This window comes from Colletotrichum aenigma (genome assembly GCF_013390185.1).
Source record: "Colletotrichum aenigma strain Cg56 chromosome Unknown KSG_Cg56_contig10, whole genome shotgun sequence".
In the NCBI taxonomy this organism is placed as follows: Eukaryota; Fungi; Ascomycota; class Sordariomycetes; order Glomerellales; family Glomerellaceae; genus Colletotrichum; species Colletotrichum aenigma.
In genome coordinates this window covers 2016466-2038793 of record NW_023500916.1, presented here as the reverse complement: position 1 = coordinate 2038793, position 22328 = coordinate 2016466, and the positions used below count along the sequence as shown (strand labels likewise).

Here is a 22328-nt window from a genome sequence, read left to right as displayed (position 1 = left end):
TCCGCAGGCCCACTACCTGAGGCACCTCACCTTCGCGCTGGGCCCGTCGTCATCATCATCAACCCGCACACTAATATCTGGCGTTGGGCACCTGGAGGGGGGCTGAGTGGTGTTTCGCCCACGAATTACGCGGACTGCGACTGCGACCGCGACGCCGCACCGCCACATCTGTGGACTGGTTCCATGTCGTCGCCTCCACAAGATTCCGTGCATTCGTCAATCCAGATCCCGTCCGCAACGCCCTTGAACAGAAACGCTAGAACTGTCGTTTAATCAAAGCCGTGCCAATACGATGTTCCTCATTTTATTTTTGCTCGAACCGGTGCTTGCTGGCTAGTTTTAATTTATGTATGGTTCTTAAGGAACCCTGCCTCCCGTTGCCGACTTCCATAGCTTGTTGAATATTGTGGCCCATCAACCTAAAATAGCCTGAGGTCGGGTCTTGGCTTTTGTGTCTCGAGGGAAACGAAGAAGAACGCCCAAGCGACCTCAACCATACTGCGCCGTACGTGCGCCACACACACCGGGGGGGGGGGACTTCAAGCCACATCCGCGACCTCCACCCTGGGCAGTTGCTCGCTTCTGTCACTCTGATACTCTTCGCCGTCGCCGTCCCCTTCTTTATTGTTCATAATTACTGGAATCCGCAACTATCCTCGATCGAAGTAAGTTCTTGGACCTTCCAACTACTAGCCTGTCAGCCAGCCTGCCTGTTTTCTAGCAGTCGAGACGACGACAGAGAAGGCGGCAGAGAAGGTAGCCAACCGCGGAGCATGGTCCTTTTCGACATGCTTGCCTTCGGCGGGACTTGTGTGCGCATGCAGTGACGACGAATGGCTTGGCGAAATTCTAGGAAAAGGTGGACGTTTCTGGTTTGCCAATGACGATAAGCACTGCAAGATGAAGACACCTCTCTGCCTAGACTAGCCTGTGTCTACGCCAACCTCTGACGAAGCGCATTGTCATCAGCGTGTGCTCCTCAGACCAAACCACCCAATTGGAAGGACATCTTCATCATTCACCGTCGTTCCATTATGCCTAAGTTACTACACAAGCTTACTTCTTTCGACTTTGGTGCTGCGCAAAGTGGCGATATTGGATACCCTGCCCCATATGTGTACATCTCAGTCTTTATACATTCTCTATCAAGTCTGTAGTCCTTAACCCCCCTTACTCCTGTCTTCTCTGCTGCCATGTTAAACCCTTGGCCAGCGTGCAAACCAACCAACCAACCAAACGCCTGCGTACCGTACTGCCCAATCATGATGTATGTGTAATGGCGCATTCATTCCTGGCAAGCTTCTGTTCTTGCTGTCATGCCGTCCCGGTTGGCAGTACCCATCACCGGGGGCTCTGGAGATTGCACTGAACTGCTAAGTGTCCATAGCGCTCTGCGTCTCCGTACTCTCGATTGCCAGTGATACAGCTGTCTGGCTCACCAAAAACGTACCGTCTACCATCCTCTTCGGCTGATGCCACGAGGTTCAAAATCGCCGCGGCTTCCCGAGCCAGATCCCACGTTGCCTCCACCCCGGCCTTCCTCCAAACTTCGACGTGACTGCGCGTCCATTTCCGACATATCGAAAAGCAGAGGCTCTTCGTCCATGAGGTCATGTTCGCCACGCCCGTACCGCCCGCTGGATCCCGTAAAACTACCTCGTGATGACTGAGGAGGTGTTTGCCCGCGGCCGCCTGTTGATCCCATGCCGGCATACCGGCGTCTGCCAAAGGGCGAGCTGGACGGTGCAACAGCCATCAGGCCACCTGGTGGCTTGGATCCTTCAGAGGAGCCTTGTCTGATCATGTCCGCCGAGCCTGAAGACTGTATGTCGCCGGTTGGCTGCAAAGATGCCCCCTCTCGGCGAGAAGACGATTCCGCCTCTGTTTGCCTGCCCAGGAGCATGCTGAGCGTCGGTGGCTCACGGTCTTCTGCACCTAAGCTGATGCTGCGGTTGGCCGCAAACGCGAGATCGCCGTCGTCGTCATCTGCTAATGCCCGATTTTGCTGCGCGACAGAGCTCGAACGTCTCGGGTGTATGCCGATTCTCGGAGAGATAGGAATGTCAATTGCAGTGGTGCCATCTTGAGTGACGGTGTCTTCCCTGGGCATCTGCGTTGTGTCGCCACTAGTATTTCCACGCTCGCTGCGGGGCTGGCTGGTGTTGTAGTTGATGATCGAGTTTTCACTCAAACGGGAAGGTACGGCTGGGGTGTGCGGCGTGTGGGGGGAAAGAGGCTTTCCTGGGGAGGACGATACTGAAACTGACGCCGGCGCGGCCATGCTCGGCACATTCGACAATTGCCGGCTAGAAGAGCTTGATGATCGATGCATCTGCATTGAAGACGTCATCGAATCTGTGAGCGCGTTGTTGGACTCCTTCATCATGTGGAACCTGGACAGCTGAGCAACAGTCCGGTTTGTTGCCCATTCGCCCTTCTTGCTGGGCTCGAAACTTTTCAGCGTCTTCTTGCTGTCCAACGCTTTCAAGAATTCAGAGATCTGGTCGTCGTCTGTTTGGAGTGATCCGGAGCTACCGCCCGCTCCTGCTTCAGCAAGAAGACCAGAGCCAGGCTGGGCCACGGACGACGAGAGGCTTTGGCGGCCACTGCTGCTTTGCTCGTCGTCGCCTGTCCTGCTGGGACCGCCGTAGGATAACTTCCCCTTGCGATGGGTGAAGCTGCTGCTGTAACGACTCGTCGATGACGGTCGAGGAGAGCCCAGAACCGGGGCATCGCCGGGTTGAGGGCCGCCGCGCAGAGAAGCAGGCATACCTACTGTCAGTGATCTGCGGTTGCGAGGTTGGTTGAGCGCGTTCAGAGCAGCAGCTCGGGATGCCGGGGATGCTGGTGACTCGGAATCCAACGTACGGGGCACAGGCGACCCGGAGAGGGAACCTGCTTTGAAAGGCTGAAATGAAACAGATGGTCGGCGGCCAGTGCTGCTGAAGCCCTTGATGGATGGTCTTGCTGCCAAACCGGAGACAGGTAAGGAGCTTGGTGGATTTGGCTCGATATTTGGAGTGGTGGATTCTGGTGTTGAACTTGTGTCGGACCCAGGAACTCGCACGGCTTTCAAGGCTGATATGGGGCTGGTGCCCAAAGGACCATCGCCGTGAAAGGTTGAAAGACTGCCATATGTCTGGTGGATGTCTGACAGGTTCCGGCTGCGATGATGCGATGGAAGGGACCCAATTTCAGGGTCGATTCTTCTGCTTTCTCTCCTTTGAGGTAGTGACGGCTTGAAGAAGTTCTCATCCACACCCATGAAGCGAGAGCTCAAAAGCGACTCGGAATCATCCACCCGGAAGTTGCACTCATTCCTGTATGTTACTGAAGCATAGAAGCGGCCCACGGGAATTTCCAAGTCGCCAAACACGTAGTCGGTCACGACGTCCGGGCGGCCATCATACAGCGGATGCCGAAGCCGGTCGATGCCATCATTCTCTGGCTCGCCGGTTCGAATGCGACACCGCGGCTCTAGCGACGGGTGAACGCCTTTGCCTAGCGAGTGTTGCGTGAATTTCCAAACTGGAAGAATTCTTGCCGCAGCGTAGAGCGAACGGAAGAAGACAATGCTCTTCTTGTAAATGGTAGGTAACGTTGGACCAAAGTCATCAAGATCGTTGGTGGGTATCGTTTTCAACTCGATGCGCCATCTCTCCAAGATGACTTCTGTATTCCTCTTGGCAGGCGTGGGACGACCGTCGTCACTCGAGTCGGACGAATTTAAAGCCTCCATAACATCCCATCTCTTCCCATTTTCGTCGACAATAACCAAACTCTGGCTAGGGGTCAGGCGCGAAGTGTCGAGGTATGTCTCAATAATCAGAGGCGGTGGTGTATTCTCGAAGCCGCCGCAGTTCCTCCAGATGCGCAGCTCGTCTTTGAAGTCGTCGAACTCTTCGGTCTCAATTTGAAACTGCGAGAAACACGAAATCAGCATGTCTTGACCCATGACAAACGTATGACCACAGTGACTCACCCATTTGTTCAGCTTCTTGCTCCCAGGCCCGCGAGTGTGGTATGCTGGCTTCAGATCTATACGGGATTGGAGGACGACTGAAGCGGCCTTGGTGTGGAAGTTCTACCCAAAGTCAGCTTCCTTGCATAGGCCACTGTCTCCCCGCGCCCTGCCTACCTGGATGATCTGGTCCAATTTCTTGACGGCGTCGGCCGGAGGACCAGCACCCGGAGGAGTTTCGGCGGTCGAGGAGCTGGCAACGGCAGATTCTCGGCCAGAGGTTTCGGACGATGCTCTTGCGCGAGGACCTAATATTGCTTCTCTCGGGTTGTTCGTTCGGGACGGGTTCGTTTGAGGAGAGGAAGCGGGGGAGGAGACCCGCGGGGCGGGTCGAGCTTGTTGATGCATTTTGCTTGGGGTTGTGCGGCCCCGAAGGGCAAGGAAGGGTGGATAATGATCTGTGAAGCCGACAGACACCTGGGTGGTTGTCGACGCAATACTGGAAGCGCGATACAGGTGCGCGAGGTAATTCTAGACGAGGAGCGGAAGGGTGTTCTTGGTGTCGACGTGGAGGCGGTACTGGACCTGCTCATCCATCCTACATCACAGCTTAACGTCGTTGGATGTCTCGAGAAGCCTCAATTTCGAAGCAGTCGGCGGGGGAGAGAGGGGCGAGTCGGGGGAGCGGGATGCGATGCGGCGAAAGGGCTCCAGCGGAACCCTTGGAGAGGGCGGGCGCGGCGCGGCGAGGCAGGCAACGGCGAGCAGGGCAACGTGAACGTGAGGACTCGAAGTAGATCGAGACGAAGGATTAGACGCCGGGGTTGTTGTTGGGTTGCCGCACGAGCAGGCCAAGGGGTAGCAGGCAGAGCTGCAGGGCGAAATGGACAGAGACGAGCTATGTTAGGCGGCCGTGGCTTCGACCATGGCTTTCGGCTGCCTGAGGTAAGCTTCGACGGCTTTGCAGAAACCGGGGACCTCCTCCCAAGCACGTCCTCCAACAACAACAACAACAACAACAACAACAACAAGCAAGCGAACGTCGCACAGATGGGATGGACGGTGACTTTCGCAAGCAGGTTGTAAAAGAACAGTGAGGGTCGATATGCAGAGAGCTGGCGACGCAGTGGTTGTCGAGACGGAGTCTATCGGTGGCAGGTGTCATACGCTCAATGGTTGGGAGTAGTGATGAGCCTCGTGATCGTGGACAGGTACCGTTCCGTCATCGAGTCACCTGCTGGGGCTGGGGGGGTTCAAGCGAGTACTCAAGATCAAGTGAGAGCGGTGTGCTTGAGATAGGTTCGTAATGAGCCCGGAAATGCAAAGGACGGGCAAACAAGAAACAGGCAAAGATCAGACGGTATATGCTAGCTCGAGCAGAGAGAGAGACTCTGAGAGTGAGGATGAGGAAGAGAGGGCGAGAGGTAGCGATGTACTACACTACTGGGCAAGGAGTTGAGCAGAGAGACGGTCAAAACTGGGAGACCAAGTCAACAAAAAGAACAAAAAACAACAAGGCGTGACCAGAAGGGCACAGGAATCGGAATTGATGATGCAGAGCGACGGAATGAAGGGGAACAGGCAAAACAAAGGGTTTGTTTTTTTGGTTGAGTGATGCAGAAGCCGGTAGACAGAACAGACAGCAGAGAGCAGATGGGGAAGGGAGAGAGAAGGTCAAGAAGAGATGGGGAGCCAAAGTGAAGGAGAGGCAAGACGGATGACATGGATGTCTCTGGGTTCCTGGCTTGGAGCTTGACAAGGTTCAGTTGGACTGGGCGAGCAAGCAAGCAAGCAAGCCAGCAGCAGCACGGCGCGACGACAAGAGAGGTGGTGATGAGCGAATGCGTACGTGCCTCTCCCTCCAAGGTGTCTGTCTACCTACCTACCTACCTCCTTAGGGACCGGGACTGCGACTGTGACTGTGACTGGGGGGGAAGGGAGGGGGGGGTTTGTTGCCGCTGCACTGGTGCTCTAACAAGCATCCGTGGGCCACGGACCATGCACCGAGGCAGATGTGGAGACGGGGAAGGGGACGAGCCTCCACGTCGTGGTCCAGTCCAGTGTTGGTGTGAGTCCCGGTCCACAGCCAGCGCCAGCTGTGAGGGAGTGGTGGAGGTGAACCGTGCAGGTGCAGGTGCAGGCGCAGGCGCAGGCAGAGGCGAGGCAGGCAGGTACCTACCTACCTACCTTACCTTACCTAGCGATGAGATGGGACGGCGATGGAGACGGGAGGGTGCCAGGCACACAGGGGTTGCACTGTCTCTATCTTTCTGTCCCTCTGTCCTTCTATCCTTCTATCCTCTCTCTGCCGGTATGAGTTTCGCAACATCGGGCCAAGACTGCGAGGTTGACGTGCCCTTTGGAGTCATCCTGCAAGCCTAATCAACAAGACTCACCATCGGCAACACCTGCAGTCACCGTCATGCCATCCACGATCCCCGATACGGCCGCCCCAAATCCACCTTGCTTGGCTTGCCGCTGATTGCTTCCGCTATGCGTCCGAGGCAAGGGGGAGACCACTGGACCAGACCGGGGGACACTGACAGTGTGTCTTGGACCACCCCGGACCTCACAATGGCCTCGCCCTCAAGTTCTCAACCCCAGCGTGGAGCCTGAGCCTGAGCCATCGCCGCATGGCACGGCGCACAACACGCAACCTAATGCTCCGCTGCTCCCTACGCAGTACCTTACACTAGGTACCTACCTCACCACTGAACCCGCAGTAATACTTCATGCATGCACTCTGAGGCGAGCCTCCCCAAGCAAGCCAAGGTATCCGTAGTTGGGTACCGCATCCTCGACTGCCAGCTGACAACCAGCACGACGATACCGGACAGGGTTATCCACGGCAACGCACTCCAACGTATCTCGGCCCATCTTTGAGAACATCGGCACCCTTGCCTCATGCCTTGATGTCCTGCTTCTTCCACTTTCCCCTGATAGCCCCGTTCTCTGCGGCTGACTTGCCTCGACCCCTGTGACATGACGGCCAGCAAGGTCGTCGTCGTCCGCAGTCCACCATTGACCATCATCAGCAACAACAAGAACAGCCACAAAAACGTCAGGCAGCACGCAGGGTCCAAGAAGGCTGTTGATACGACTCGCCTCAGACGCCATCTGTGGCCTAAACGATACCACCGCCCGCCGGCCCTCGGTTGATCCCGGAAATCGGCTCTCTACCTGGCACTGGCACTGACACTTTGAGGTGGAAGCGTCCTGGCAACGCCCGCCTCCATTACCCCAAGATGCCTTATCTCTGTCTCCTTCAGCTTCCCTTCCTCAGACTGTACGGCCCCCCCCCCCCCCCCCCCCCAAAAAAAAAAAAAAAAAAAAAAGAAGCACCATCTATCTGTCTTGCGACCTATTACCTCTCTCCGTCATTAGCTGGCTCCTCGCATCCATCACCTACTTCATGTAGCGCCTGCGCTATCTGCGGTAGTCCAGATTAAGCAGCCAAGCGACCGAGTCATCCTCAATGAACTAACAGCACCAACCAGCACGTTAATCTCCTCCAGGCTCCTCCTCCTTCTTTCCCCTCCCTTCCGTCATTCCTTATCAAACCGCCCCGTACACCCGACCTCATGGAGCCGCCCGCCTCCCCGATAACGATAAGGTGAGCAACCCCTAGCCCACCCGACTTCACGTCCACTCCGCTCCAACGGCCAACACAACGCGAACCAATCAATCGGGAACCCACTTGCGGCACCCGACCCTGCTGCAGCAGGTGAGGTGACTTTCCTCGCTTCTCGCCTCCGCAGATCGGACCCAGTCCCGATGCCATTTGCCTTATCCGTACCTACCTGCCCACTGCCTACAATCACCCAAGGTGCCTTAGTGTGTTGTACCGCGTATGTAGTGTGCACAATACGCTGTTTCCTACCGACGGTTACGCAGCACCCGCCGCCCCCATCCAGCCGCCCCCATCAATACGGACGGCATGGTACTTCTAAGAGAGCCCGCCGATGAAGCTTACGATTCGGGGTAACCTTTCTTGGCAATGTTTCTCGTCACATGGCGCAAACGGTCTTCCAACATGACTTTCGAGGCCCGTCACATTCCCCCATGTTAGCGTTGCGGATTCTTCTCGTCTCCACTAGCACCACCATCACGAACACTGCCTGTTCAGACGGCATGTGCACTCCTGTGTGCGAGTGAAGTCTTTCTATTCTCTCTCGTGTCTTCTATTAGCCCATGGGGACGTTTCAGTTTTTGAACAAGTCCCCGCACAAAACTCTCGTTGAAACCATCCACAACTGCCCAAGTCTTCTGGTTTGGCCCCGTGAACTCCTCCCTCCCTCCCATGGACGCCTACAAACCACGCAAATCAAGATGCCGATGCTGATGTCGGTGCTTTACCACCCCTGCCACGTCCTCTGTGGCTCCGTCCTCGGGAGTTGTTGGACTCTGGCCCGCCCGCCGGTGGCTTCGGCGAACCAAGCGCCTCCGCGTTCCCAGCGCCGTCGCCTGAGGCCCCCGGCGGCCCGGCCCCTTTTCCCTTGCCTCCTCCCCGGCCTCGCCTGCCTCTTTTGCTGTCCTTCGAGCTCCTCTCGCCCTTGGCCCTCCCCTTGGCCTCTCGCCTGGCCTCTTCTTCCTGCACACGCCTCGTCTCCTGATCCCACCACTCCTGGAACTCCTGCTCCTGTTGAATCTCCTGCATTGACCTCTTCGCAACGGCCTCGCGCACAATCTCTTGCTCGCGCTTTTGTTGCCCGATGATGTCTGCCATACTCAGCCCCAAGGTGGGCTCCGCTTTGGGTGCTGGGGTGATGTACGATTTGGAGTGTGGAATGAGCGGCTTCGCGGGGGTTTGGCTCGAGGTGCCAGGGACGACTGGAGAGCTGCTGCCGCGAGACTGGCCCGGGAATCGCGTGTCGGGCGACGCTGCGCGTCTAGGGCTTGCCTTGCCTGGGGATTCCACTCCAAGTAAGGATGACTTGGCGGGAGGTGTCGGCTTCGGGGAGTCCTTGATCATGGTGTCTCTGAGAGACGTCTTGGGGCCGCTCTGCACCGACTTCCACGGCGCCGTCTTGCCCGCGCCGGATTCTTTGTCCCACGCCACTTTGGGCTGTTGAGCATCGGCTTCCAGCACAGCCTGAGCTGCAGCTTGAGCCTGCTGCTGCTTTTTACGCTCCTTCTGCGACATCTTTGGTTGAACTGGTTTGGGCGAGGCTTCCTTGCTCTTCTGGGCGGCGATTCCAGCTGATAAAGCAGACCTTATTGGAGTCTCGGTCAAAACCTGTCGCAAGTCCATCCTTTCCATCTGAAATCCGGATGAAGCCCACGGATTACCAGACTTTGAAGCGTTGCTACCACCGGTATCTTGAGGCGACCGCGAAGGGCTAACACCGAACTGTGCAGACCTGCCCAATGGAGGGCTGACAACCTGAAACTGGGGCGACCCGGCCACAGACTGTTGCTTGATATCTTTCCATGGCCCTGGGAGGGATGGTAGCTGCTCCAGCTCCGATCTCTTGTTCTTGGTACTTGCAGCTTGTTGCGAGGGCGACATGGGAGGGCTAGCCACGGACGGACTCTCCTCGTCCATGTCGAACATCAGATCGGCATGGGATTCCTTAGGCCTCAAACTGGGACTGAAAGGTTCATTGCGACTAGCCTTTGACTTGCGCCGGCCTTTGTCAGCGCTGGGAGAGGCAAAGCCAACGCCGTCATCAAGACTTCCAAACTTGGTCTTGAACGAGGAAGAAATCTTCTTGTCGTCGTCTCTCTGCGTTGATTTGAATGCCATCTCTCGCACCCTGCGACGACGTTCTTCGTCAACGTCGAGAGCGAGGTCCGGATCCTTCTCAAACAGCAACAGCTCCGCCCGGCCACTTCTGGCAAAGGGGTACCGAGCAAGCTGGTTCTCCCGAACAATGTTGTCCAGGTCCTCCAATAGTTCTTCCTCCAAATCATCCAGCAAATGGTTCTCGAGCATGGACTCCATCTGCAGGCAGATGTATTCCAGACCTGCATCCTTGAACTCCGTCACTGAGCAGGGGCTGATCTCGTTCAGTAGAAGGGCAATGTTACGAGTCGTAACGAAACGCGCAATAATGAACTGGCAGATCTGCGATAGCCGGTCTAGCATGAGCTCGTTCGCAGTGCTCATTACGCCCATGACCAGCTCGGAAAACTCATCGATGTTGACAGCGCTTGTTTCATCAAATAGCTCCTTCCCAACGTCTGCGTAGAGGTAACGCAGCACGTACTGAAATGCTTCCGGGTCGCAGTGGCTGAGGTCGACTCGTACCAGTTCTTCTTCGTCGAGTTCGTCACGTCGGCCTGCAAGCCACATGCCCCGAGCTCGGCCATGGAACAGTCCTTCAAAGAACTCGCATCGCTGGCGCATAAGTTGACTGTGGATTGGCACCTCCTCCCCGTCCAGCTCGACCAATGCATCGGCATCCTCGAAGTATCTCGGATCTTGGATTGCTTTGGCGAAGTCCTTGTCCAAAGACTTCTCGGCCGTCGTCTGTAGGCGCGCAGCTGCTTCTAGCTTCATCATATCCAGCTTCGTGGCCAGCTTCATCAGTTCGTTGCGAACCTGACGATACCTATGCGCCAAGGACGGCGCTTGACGTGTGTGGTTCCAAGCTGGAATGACGGTGTCATCATAGCAGTAAACAATTAGGTTTAGCAAAGAGAGTAGATCAATAGCGTTGAAGGTGATGATCGTTTTCCCGTCGTCTTCTCCAATCCGCAGAATTTGAGGTATTTCGCGATCGCCACCGTTTCGATACTCACTGAGTGCTTTTCGTAGAACGGGGCTCCTTGCGGTAAGAAGCCAGGCATGTACTGGCACCTTGATATCTGGACTCGAGGAAGTACGCAGTTCCAAATCAAATTCAGAGTCGGAAGCCATCGAAAGAAAGTGGCACAGATCGCGCTCCAGATCTGTGGATTTCAGAACCTCATACGGCAATAACCCAATTCGGTATTTCAAGTCCTCTGATTTCCAGAACCCGAGCGTGTCCTTGTCACCGGGACCTGGCGCTGAAGCTTCGAAATCGCGTAGAACAAGAAGAGACGCAATGTCTTCCCACAGCGACTGCTCGTTGACATTGACCTGCTCCTTCATCACATGGCAGTCTTTTCGAATTGCCGCGAAAGCGCCAAACGTCGAGCTCCTCACGGCGACAGCGTTTGTGACACTGGGTACTCTCTGGAACTTGAAGTCTTTCCGCTTGATGTCAGCCGATCCAGGGATTGCGGCGTCCTTCGCTTTGGTACGCTTGATGCGCCTCCAGACTGCGCCGGATTCCGTGCAGATGATGACGGCGCCGTGCTCGCCTACGCTGACCGACTTGACGCCATCCTTCCGGGCGTTCCAGATGCACTGGGGCGTGGTGACTGCACCCTTGATCTTGGATGGGTTTGTTGTCGATGTTGCCGAAGGAGTCGCATCCGCTTTGTGGTTCAGAGCCATGGTAAATAGGTCTCCCCTCGTAGTGACCGCGGCGATCGTCTCCCCTCCCGAGGTAATGCGGCTAACCTGATTTCTAGCCGAGTTGTACCGCGTCGACATGGATGTCGTGAACTGTTGGTTTACAAAGACGTCCGGGGACGGAAACTTGACGAAGTTGTAGCCGTAGCTAGTGAAGACACAGACACTGCTGTCGGCTAAGAGACAAGTTGTCGCTTTGTCGATGGCCGATACAGCGACGATGGGGGAAGAAAAGAGAGAGGCAGCAACCTTTCGGGGGATTTGTTGGACTTCCAGGGACCTCGAGTCGGCGTCCATGAGAGCCAACTGACCGAGGTTTTTGCCCCAGCAGAACAGGGACGTGGATGTGTGTGCCACAGAGTGATAAGTTGAAGCTGCCACGCCGACGATGGCCTCTTTCTTGAGTGTCCCAAACACTTGTCGTGGGGTGGTGCTCATGGGCTCCTCGTCTTGTCTGACTGGCGGCGGTAAGCTGTATCCGAGCTGGGAGTTGCTATTGGAGCCCCAAGTCCAGAGCTCGCCTGCGTCGGTGACTGCCATGCTGTGATTCTGGCCAAGTGCCACTTGCACTACCTTGCTATCGGACAGACCTCCCTGGACAGGAATGAAGCGGAACTGCGTGTTTTCGTCGCCCAAACCGAGACGCCCGCCGCGTCCGACGCCGCAGACGTATAGGTTGGAGGCTGGGTCGGTCGTAAGAATTGCCGTGTGCAACTTGGAAAGGATTGCATCTTGAATGCGCAAAGGCCGATTTCTGATTAGGGCCGGAATCTCCTCCATGTCCATTGCATCAACCGAGACGTTTGCCCCGTGATCAGCCTCATTCTTCGTCTTTGTGAGATATTCCTGATAAAATCTCCGCACAAGTTGGTCCGGTCGCTTGAGCGTAATTCTCTCAGGGAACTGGCGATCGTCTTCATCGCCTACACCGAGAGATAGGTTTCTATTGCTTCCAAAAACGAAGAGCTCTTCTCCATCGGTGGCACCGTCGAGTGCGGCAACGGATCTCATCAACGCTTGGCCTCCATCCGAGCTGCCGTCATCCGAGTCCATGTCTGAATCATCCGAATCTGTAGCATCCCCAATCGCTCTAATGGCAATGGTCGAGTTGTAGAGATCGAAGGGACTGTTGCCTTCTCGATCTTTCATCTTGATGAGCTGGCCAACCTTGGATACAGAGGTGCCCAGGGTCTGTTCCGTCAATATCTTGCGCTCTCGCTCGAGCAGCAGGCGCGCGATCGCTACATTTCCCGTGTACAGAGCCCTGTGAAGGGCATTCCAACCGCTTTCCGGGTCTTGCACATACAAGTCTATTGCGGGATGGTCGAGCAGCGCCTGGATGAAGAGGATGGCGTCCGAGGTAGTCGATGAGGCGGCACGGAGGAGGACGGTAAGACCAGCATGGTCACGGCTATTGATCTCGAGCCTACCCAAAGTCGAGTTCGAGTTCTTGGATGAGCCGGAGTTGATGCCTACGGCGGAAAACTTGCGAGTTTTGACATTGCGGGGAGAAGTCCCGTATCCTCCGGGACTGCCCCCGAGGGGCCCGGCGCCTATGCCCGGGCTCCTGGTCGCCGCCTGCGTCGAGTGAGCGGCCGGGGCCAGTAGACGCCGAAACCTTTCGACATCGTTTTCCCAGTAATATTTCCAAAGTAGATGACTCATGGGCAGGGGCAGGTAAGGAACCCTTCAAGCACTTGGATGGCACCTCGCTGTGAGTCTCTAGGATCACGGCTTGTTTAAAGGTGCAGTTCCGAGCGCGAGAAGAGCGGAATGTTGGAGAATCGAGAGGGAGAGGTCGGTATCGATCGATGGAAGAGCCCAGAAATTTGCGATGTCACGAAGCCCTAAAGGAGGATAGGGAGCGGTTTATCGATGTTGCCACCTGGCTGGTGAGGTTCTAGCTTGTTGAGGATCCGATGCAGCGTCGAGAGGAGACGCGATGTTTTTGATAGAATATTCGGTGTCGCGAGAGCAAGGGCTTCGATTCGGATGGTTGGGAAGATGGATTCGAACGACTGGGCGTGGTGATGTCGAGGGTTGAAGGCAGTGACGGTCGCGGGGGGTGGGGTTGGATGTCGAGGAAATTGAGGGCATTGTGAGTGACTGTTCAGCGAGTTGTGTGCGCGTCAGAACCACGAAGGGCGCCGCGCCGCGAATTCCCGGTCCCGCGGGTGCTTTCGTCTGGTGTCGCGCAGCCAATCGGACCCCCTTCCTCGAGCTTGTGCTCTGGTTGCAGGCCAGACAAGCTTCACTCCAGGAGGTTAGCGTGCTGTACAGTTACATGTCGAAGCCCTGGATGTGCTGAAGCACCTGGACACATCCCGGTGCGAGGTGGGGTGAAGGTACCTAGGGTTTCCTGAAGACCGGTTCCAGTGGAGTCGCTGTACTTGGACACAGGTGCCTGAGTAGGTATCTGTGTATCCGTACGGCTTTGGATCATCCGACTCAAACGGCGGTGGTGCTGCGGCCATGATGAACGAGAACACGTGCTGCCTTAAGCCACATCATCTATCATGCGAAGAGATGAAAGTCGCTTGGTCCATCTGCAGTGCCTCGGTTGCAGCAGTTCTGCGGCAAGGTAGCTATGTGGATATACATAGTACGGTGTTTCTTCCCAAGAATTAGACGCTCGAAACATTTCGCGGATACCTGCCGGGTTGGCTTTGGGCAATCTATTCGTACATACGCGTACTGGCGGGAGACACAGACTGAGGTGGAAGACAGCGACATTGCCTGCCTTATCCGTGCCTTATCGGTAGGTACCTTGGGTAGGTACCTTCTTCTGTGGGGAGCTACCCCCGCCAGCTCCTGTGCCCCGCCTGCACCTTGCGCGGGCTTCTATCATGTTGAAGCGCCTGGATCGCATTCAGGCGGCCACATGCGCGCCTCTCATTTGCCTGCATTTCTTGCTGCTTTTGGCGTCTTGGGTCGGATGTAATGAACAGCAGAGGCATGGGCCAGTAACAGTCGGGTTGGACCGAGTTGCCATTGCATCCGGCTTTGGGAAATTTGGCAACTAATGCCGATGTCCAGTTCTTTGTTAGAGCATGAGGTAAGATGCGAAAGATACCTTACCCTTAGATGTTTTTAGGCATTTCATCCCGAACAGGAACGGCAGGAAGGAAAAGTAGATGAGTGCACCGCAACGGCTTTGTGAGATTGTTTGTTGAGCTGCCAGTTGGATTAGAGACTCTAAACCAGCCCCGAGCAACAAAACAGCTCCTCAAAATCATTGGAGCGGACTCGCACCACTGGCCCAGCCGCAGTTGCGTCGGAATTGTCGCCCGAATCTCGGCAATGGACGGCAGTCTGAGGAGGTGCATTGGATCTTGGTGCAGCCGCAAGTCGATGACCACAATACGTAGACGGGAACAGCAGCAAACATGGCCCGAGCCCTGGGGTCCCTGGGGGATCTATCCTTACCCCGGCAGGCCCAGGCGGGAGTCCCCCCAAAAGCCAGAGCCGGACTATTGCCAATACGTAATCCCGTTAGCTTCTTCACCGAAATCCCGCCCTGTACACCGAGAACAGGCCAATGAGAGACCTCTGGTGTGTCAGGGACGATGACCACCAAACTCTGTAATGCCCGTCCTGGTGGAGTCCGGCGCGGCTCGGTAACTTGCTGCAAAGCCGATAAGGGACGTCCGGCCCTTGCGATAAGACTCCAGTTCCCGCTAATTTCAACTGTCGTCGTTCGATTTTCGCTTCCTCGCAAACTCCCACCAACGCACCAAGCCCGCCCGTCCTCCTCTTCTTGCGCTTCTCGGTAAGTCCCAATTGCCAAAAACCACCCCTTGCGCCCGCTGACCTGTCCTGTCACAAGTTTCTTCCGCCGCCAAAATGTCGACCGAAAAGCCTCTTCCCTTCGCATACCAGTTCGCCGCAGGTTCGTCCACGAAATCCCCGTCCCCACCCTCGCGATATCGGACCCCGACCACTGACCAATCCATACAGGCGCCATTGCCGGTGTCTCGGAGGTCAGTAAACCGCCAGATGAACCCCCAGCGATAAAGTGATGGAAGCGCTTACCCTTCATCATGTTTAGATTCTGGTTATGTAAGTCGAACAGCTTTGCGACAACCTCACGTGCCCCGCCGCTGACCACACTCAGGTACCCTTTGGACGTCGTGAAGACGAGAGTGTGAGCTTCGCCTGGTTGTCTGCTCAATCGCAACCCGACTGACCAGCTCAGGCAACTTCAAACCGGAACGGGCGGTGCCGACTCCTACAATGGCATGCTTGACTGCTTCCGCAAGATCATCAAGAATGAGGGGTACGCAGCCCGTCCCACCTAGCGCCCGGCGATGAACTCCAAAAGCTTACAATCGCGAAAACACAGCGCCTCGAGGCTATACCGTGGAATCACCGCCCCCATTCTCATGGAGGCTCCCAAGCGTGCCACCAAGTTTGCCGCCAACGACGAGTGGGGAAAGGTCTACCGCAAGATGTTCGGCGTCGACAAGATGAACCAGTCCCTGTCTGTTTTGACCGGTGCTAGCGCCGGTGCTACCGAGTCTTTCGTCGTCGTACCCTTCGAGCTCGTCAAGATCCGTCTCCAGGACAAGGCTTCCGCCGGAAAGTACAACGGCATGCTTGATGTTGTCCGTAAGACCATCCAGGCTGAGGGTGTTTTGGCCATGTACAACGGTCTCGAGAGCACCATGTGGCGTCACGTTCTCTGGAACGCCGGCTACTTCGGCTGCATTTTCCAGGTTCGCCAGCTTCTCCCCAAGGCCGAGACCAAGACCGGCCAGGTCACCAACGATTTGATCTCCGGTGCTGTTGGCGGTACCGTCGGCACGATCCTCAACACCCCTATGGACGTCGTCAAGTCGAGAATTCAGAACAGCCCCAAGGTTGCCGGTCAGACGCCCAAGTACAACTGGGCCTGGCCTGCCGTCGGCACCGTTGCAAAGGAAGAGGGCTTCGCTGCCTTGTACAAGGGTTTCTTGCCCAAGGTCCTGCGTCTCGGTCCCGGAGGCGGTATCTTGCTCGTTGTTTTCACCGGTGTTATGGACTTCTTCCGCAACATGAAGGCGAACGCTTAAAAGCACTGGCAACAAATTATAGATGATTTAACAAAAGACAAGAGGACCTGGATTGTACATCTTATACAGGCAGATACCATCACCGGGGGCTTCGATTTATGGCGCTCAGCAATGTAAACTTCTGTTCGGCAAAGATCTCGGATTCTTAACAAATCAACGTGACAGCCCCCTTCATTGAATTTAAAGACGATCGCGCTTTCCTCAAGTTTGAACTCTTGAGGTAGCAGTTCACTGGCATTAACACATCTTTATCAGCACAAATTCAGTGCATTGTCAACGATCGTTCCGTCCATCATCCCAGCTTCTCTTTTGGTGACAGATATTAAGCAAACGCTCTCTATCGCTCCTGCTGCCTTCACGATTAAACGTACTTCCATGCGAGCTGCTTGTTTCTTTATCGCTCGCCCTCGCACTTGCTATCTCTTTCAACCACACATCTCACTCACCCTCGAAGACTTCTTACCACTGACGATTCACGCATACTTCTCTTCCCCATTTCGCAACTTCTCACGATACGCAGTATCAGGCGTCGTTTCGAGCGAACTTCAGTAGCAGCTTCCTTTTTCGCCGAGGCACCTCGGGCCTGGTTTCTCTGGAGGCTGGTATCTACTGCCTTTCGAGTGCTTATGATGCTCGCCAACCCAACTTCAACACATCCAGTCACTCGAATCGCCTAATACAACGTCAGCATAGCCTACGCACTCTTCTTCTCTATGGTTAACTGATCGTGGTCTTCCGCTAGGAAGGAGCTTCCCGACGAGGTGAGTGGACCTTCCAGATTCCGATGTCCCTGCCCACAGCATTACCAGACGAGCTCCTTTTCAACTATTTATACCTCTCCAAAAAAATGCGCTGAGAGCTTCACTCCTCCTCTTCTGCAACCCCAACCCGTCTGCTACGTTTCTCACGCCTTCACTCTTCTTTCCAAACACGCTGCCAGCATGTGCCATCACTAAACAAAAGCTAGAAGTCTTTCGGTCAGCACTTGACGCGTTGAAAATGTCCTCAACTCCTTCGAGTCAGGAAGGGTCGGCCCTTCCAGCTGAAGGGTTGGATTCTCCTGCCCAGATGCCACGCGACGATTCACCAAACAGTTCCTCTTCGCCTTACTCCATGAGCACAGGATTGATGGAACTCTTGAAATACAACAATCAGCATCATTACGACTCAGACAAGGACGAAGTCGACTCCATAGATGGAGATGGCTCAGACGGTTCCACTCCATCGCCTGTAACGCTCAAGCCAGCGAAGAGAGAAAAGAGCAGGAAACCGGCTCGGAAATCGCCTATTTCTCCAGAGGTGCTATCAACTGATGAGTCTGACTCGGAAGATTCCGACTCAATCGGCGACCCGGTTGAGCTCGGCCGAGTAGACCAAGAAGAAGAAAGATCAGACGCGATGGACAGCGAAGGCGAGACTGAAGATGACTATGGGGCCTCGGATCACAATTTCGATGATAATGAGAACGAGTCGTTCCGGCAACCCTCCGTCGACCTTGATCGTGTCGCTTGCACCGATGACTGTCGACACCAGTTTCGAGCCGCCTTTGGTACCCTCGAACAGCAGGTATCTGATCTCCAGGATCAGATTCGCTCTCTGACTCTCCAAAGTGGCGAGAAGGATCGACAGATCGAGGGGAAGAATAAAGAGATCGAGAGACTCAAAGGAAAGCCCGTACACCGGCAGCGAAAGACGAAAAGGGTAAGTTGCTGTTGTCTTGAACTTCTCTTCAAACTTGACTGCTGACATAGCACTGCAGACATGGCCCCATGAACTTCGGCGGCTTCAAGCAAACGATCCGGAAGCGATGGATTACAAGAAGATCTACAACCTCTGCTGTAGAGAGGAGAACATGAGCTCTCGGGTGGACCTGATCCATCCTAATCTACGACTGCGCCACCCAACAGCCAGAGACGTTCAGAAAGAGATCGAAACGGAGATGTCAACAGTACAGCTCGATATTGAATCGGATGACGGAAACGAATCAGACACGACAGTAGTCCGAGCTCGCAGCCTATCCGACGCATCGGAGGAGTTGTTCGTTCGGGACAGTGAGTCCCTTGAAGGCATCGCGTCATTGTCCACAGAAAAGGAAGCTGAGAGTGCATCGACGATGAGCGGTTTCCCCTTCAAAAAGCTGCCCTCAGAAGTTCGAGCCAAGATTCTCACGTTCGTTTTCGTTCAAGACCACAAGCTGATGCACTGCATCTCTCGTCTCGACCCCTTCTTGGCTCCAGATGAACCAGTCCAGCCAAGTTCAAGGAGAACAGGCCTCTTGAATCGATTCCACGTGTCTGGTTCTTCGTGCAGTGTTACGTACGCCATCAAGCCGAACGAGCATCTTGCTCTATTCTTGGTATGCAAGGAATGGTACTTCCTCGGCGCGCATGCATTTTACGGCCTCAACACCTTCGCGTTCTCAAGCATCGGTGAGTTTGCCCGCTTCTTTCGCGGTATCGGCAAAGCTCGTAGCCAGAGAATCCAACACGTCGAATTGCTGTGGATTGGCAATCAATACAGAACCTTACCATTTCAGCTGGAGGGCAAGAAGAAGAAATACACGTCTCGAAGGACTTGGGATTCTTCGTTGCTGTGTGATTTACCGCGACTGAAAAGCCTCACGATACACATTAACGAGACGGGCAGCCAATACATCCGCCGCAAGCATGAGCCCTCAACTGTCAAAGATTTCATGGCGTCCAAGACCGCTGGCCAGCCCAATTTCCGCTTTGCAAGATCCCTAAGGACTCTGCAAGGACTTGACTACATTCACCAGCTTCGAGGCATGCAAGTCATCCGGTTTCTGGACTTCGAGAAACATCTCAAGCTCGGGGGCCGCCACGACATCCGTGATTGGACCTTTGGTAGAGACGTCGAGACAGTGACTACTCTTCCTAAGCCCCCTGCTGTCTCACAGGCCGCAGAGCTGCGGAATCTGACACCAATTTCGCGGGGATTTGTAGCTGAAGAAGGTCACTGGAAAGTGATCGAAGAGCTCTACAACACAAGTTCTGCGTTCGACACAGAAGGCTATCAAATACCTGAGATTCGTTACGCCAGAGCTTGTCCACCTAGCACAGAGCACAGCTTGGGGAACACTGCTGAAGTCCCCGAGCACAAAACCGTCATTCGATCTCAGCAGACAGCCAGGCAAAAACGAAATGATGCTTCTGACACGGAAAGCACAAGAACCTTGAGCGACGCCGACTCAACTTCAAGAGCTACGGCTACGAATTCTCGGTCTATCACGACTGACTCACGGTTTTCCCGCGATGCTAGCGAACTTTCATCCGCCGGATCGAACTTTGGCAATCCTATTGATATTGACAGCTTCGAGCCGAGGAGGAGACTGCGCGAGAACTCCACGGCAAGTACTGGTCTTTTTGTACGGCAGGAATCCTTTGACGGCCGCTCTGTCAGTCGCGGTGTGGCCCGACGGGCTTGGTCAAGCACCAGCCGCATTCCTTCCCCGACGCCATCAGTAGGTCGAGAACCGTCAGCAGGTCTCGATACAAGCGGGCTCTTCCTCTCATCGTACTCGCCGCCCCAACGCGGTCCTGCTTATCCCAGAGTACAAGCTCTCGGCGTACCCGATGGTGAGAATCCAAAGAAAAGACCATACGATGCAGACGAAAACGACCAGAGCGGCTTAGACTGGAGCGTTCCCTGCCCAGCGTCTTCCCAAAGCGGCTCTCAACGCATCCGACCATCCAACACCAACCCATTCATCTCTTCCAATCCAGATGTCCATTTCGGTATGGGCAGAATGTCTTCCCAGTCTGAGACGGACTTTTGCCCCTTCAGCAAGAAACAGGGCAATAAAAAACAGAAGCAAAACTAGCCAAAAGCCGCTATTTTGGCACCAACAACTAACGTTCGCTCTTTCTTTCCGCTCATCTTTCTGCTTATTTCAGCACATATCGGATTTCACGACAAGTTTTGCTTTCAGGGACAATCAACCACGATGCCTGTCCTCTCAGCTTGATCTACTTTGGTTTTGCTTTTTTTCCTTTCGAGTCGTTTTGACGCAGCGATTGCATTTTACACAAGGCATACTTTAGGACGGAGCGTATTGCGATTTGGCACACCTCGACATGGAGTTACGGCAGACGTTCAAGGCACAAAGGTATGGAACATGTGCGGGTGGCCTGGCGCGAGCGGGCAAATCATCGACCGTGGGATCATCTCCTCACTTCATAGCCAGACAGACAGACGAATAGCGATTGGTTTGTTTTACTGCTGGTATCTCAAAAGGTGGCCTAAAACGTGATTTTTGTGCCCGTGAACGAAACCGTAGCTTGCGCCTCCTTGGCTTTCTTCCTCGCTTCCCAACTGGGGTGAAGTGGCCCCTCGTTATCCTTTTTAGGAGGCGGCTTCTTTTCGAAAGACTGAGATCTCTGGTCGTCTCTGCCTTGCCCCTGCCTGCCAAGAGGGTTAGACACACCCTTCTTCCAAGGCTTGCCGCTCTTGCCATCATCGGCCTCAACGGCTCCCTTCTTCATGTCCCAGCCGTCGTCCCGGCGCTTGCCATTGTGATGCTGCGACTGCTTCTTGACGTGATTCGCCTTGGCTCCGTACTTCTTCTCCCAGATAGCCTGGCGCTGCTTCTGGCCCAAACGCTTCTTTGGGGGGGCGATGTCGATATCCGACGCCTCCGATTCGGAATTCGAGATGTAGCCGCCCATCAGCGAAGGCAGGAAGGTCGTCGCTCCGGGCTTGCCTGTCGGCTTCTTGGCCCTAGCCTCCTTCTTCCTGCGGCTTTCTGGCGGGGGTGACGGGGAGAGGGACACGTTGGCCGCGTTGATTCTTCTCTGCCGATCCGAGTCGTTGCCCTCGTCGTCGTCCCGATCCCCCATCTCTTCGTCCTCCTCGTCGGGGTTGCTTTCGTCGTCTGCTGTGTCTCCGTCACCAACCTCACCGAGGAGCGCCTGGTACTTAGCCCTCAGATCCTCATCTCCGCTCTCTTCCTCGTCTGAGCCACCAAGCATGGCCTCCATCTTCTCGAGCGCCTTCTCCTCATCCTCCTCGTCGACATCATCGTCATCTCCTTCGATCTCGGCATCCTCGGCATCACTGTCGGTCGGGATCTCGTCGTCCATCTCGTCGAAGGGGTTTGTCTCCTCCTCCTTCTCAGCCTCAGAATGGGCTTTCGTGTCAGAGACATCCTCCGCTGCGTCCGGCTTGGCCCTTTTCGCCTCTCTGGGCTCGTCGTCCTTCTCTACCGCCTTGGACTCATTTTCAGCGCCCTTCTTGCCCTTCTTCTTCCTGTCCGGTAGGGGCACGTTGAGGACCAAGCACACCGCTCGCACGGCTTTGTCGACGGCTTCTTTCACATGAATGCGGTTGAACAAGCCGCTAGTGACATTGTGCAGCGCCGCCTTCTCATCTTCCAATAATTCGGGTTTTGGAATGCCTTGCTTGACGGTATCGGGTAGCGAGGGGTGCTCGGCGAGTTGCTTGATTTTGAGGAGGGCGGAGTTGAGGTGGGTGTCGGCGGTTTGTTGTAGGTCGAGAGACTGCGGGCGAAAGGTCAGCGTTTGTAATGGGATGCTAAAGGAAGCAGACTCAAGTGTAAAATACCTTGAGAACTAGCACCTCACGCTCCAATCTCTTGATCTTGTCTGGCGTAGACTTGTCGTCGCGCAAGCGCTTGCTGTACCTCTGGCGCTCGAGGCCTTTGGCGCCTTTCAGGGCGCGGAAAATCTCCGTTCTCGCCTCCGTGAGCTTCTGCTCGAGATCGCTCTGACGTGACCTCTTTCGTTTGACCATCGTTGCGGTTGCAATGCCTGTCGGCTACTAAGTAATGCGTCTGCTGGAACAGTTGCGATGGAATGGGACGGTGCAGAGCAAAAAATTGTGGTCCACCTGCGCG

At 55.2% G+C, this 22328-nt stretch overlaps 5 protein-coding genes across 5 annotated transcripts; 2 read left to right on the top strand and 3 right to left on the bottom strand.

Moving 5' to 3' along the window:
- Positions 1–1453: 1453 nt before the first annotated feature.
- ATG13 (Autophagy-related protein 13) lies at positions 1454–4369 on the bottom strand (the record flags this gene model as incomplete). The annotated part of the gene is made up of 3 exons (XM_037329675.1): positions 1454–3919; positions 3983–4084; positions 4139–4369. The coding sequence occupies 3 exons, from the start codon at positions 4367–4369 to the stop codon at positions 1454–1456; spliced, it is 2799 nt and encodes a 932-aa protein (XP_037171808.1).
- Positions 4370–8285: 3916 nt separating this feature from the next.
- Positions 8286–13070, bottom strand: btb1 (BTB/POZ domain-containing protein 1; the record flags this gene model as incomplete). Its single annotated transcript, XM_037329674.1, has 1 exon — positions 8286–13070. The coding sequence occupies one exon, from the start codon at positions 13068–13070 to the stop codon at positions 8286–8288; it is 4785 nt and encodes a 1594-aa protein (XP_037171807.1).
- Positions 13071–15248: 2178 nt separating this feature from the next.
- On the top strand, positions 15249–16456 carry CGCA056_v014431 (putative mitochondrial 2-oxodicarboxylate carrier; the record flags this gene model as incomplete). The annotated part of the gene is made up of 6 exons (XM_037329673.1): positions 15249–15294; positions 15363–15385; positions 15454–15464; positions 15520–15549; positions 15601–15681; positions 15748–16456. The coding sequence occupies 6 exons, from the start codon at positions 15249–15251 to the stop codon at positions 16454–16456; spliced, it is 900 nt and encodes a 299-aa protein (XP_037171809.1).
- A 1113-nt stretch (positions 16457–17569) lies between these two features.
- Positions 17570–19941, top strand: CGCA056_v014430 (uncharacterized protein; the record flags this gene model as incomplete). The annotated part of the gene is made up of 3 exons (XM_037329672.1): positions 17570–18157; positions 18216–19871; positions 19939–19941. 3 exons carry the CDS (start codon positions 17570–17572, stop codon positions 19939–19941), a joined length of 2247 nt encoding a protein of 748 aa, XP_037171810.1.
- A 774-nt stretch (positions 19942–20715) lies between these two features.
- Positions 20716–22225, bottom strand: bud22 (the record flags this gene model as incomplete). Its single annotated transcript, XM_037329671.1, has 2 exons — positions 20716–21972; positions 22037–22225. 2 exons carry the CDS (start codon positions 22223–22225, stop codon positions 20716–20718), a joined length of 1446 nt encoding a protein of 481 aa, XP_037171795.1.
- Positions 22226–22328: the final 103 nt, after the last annotated feature.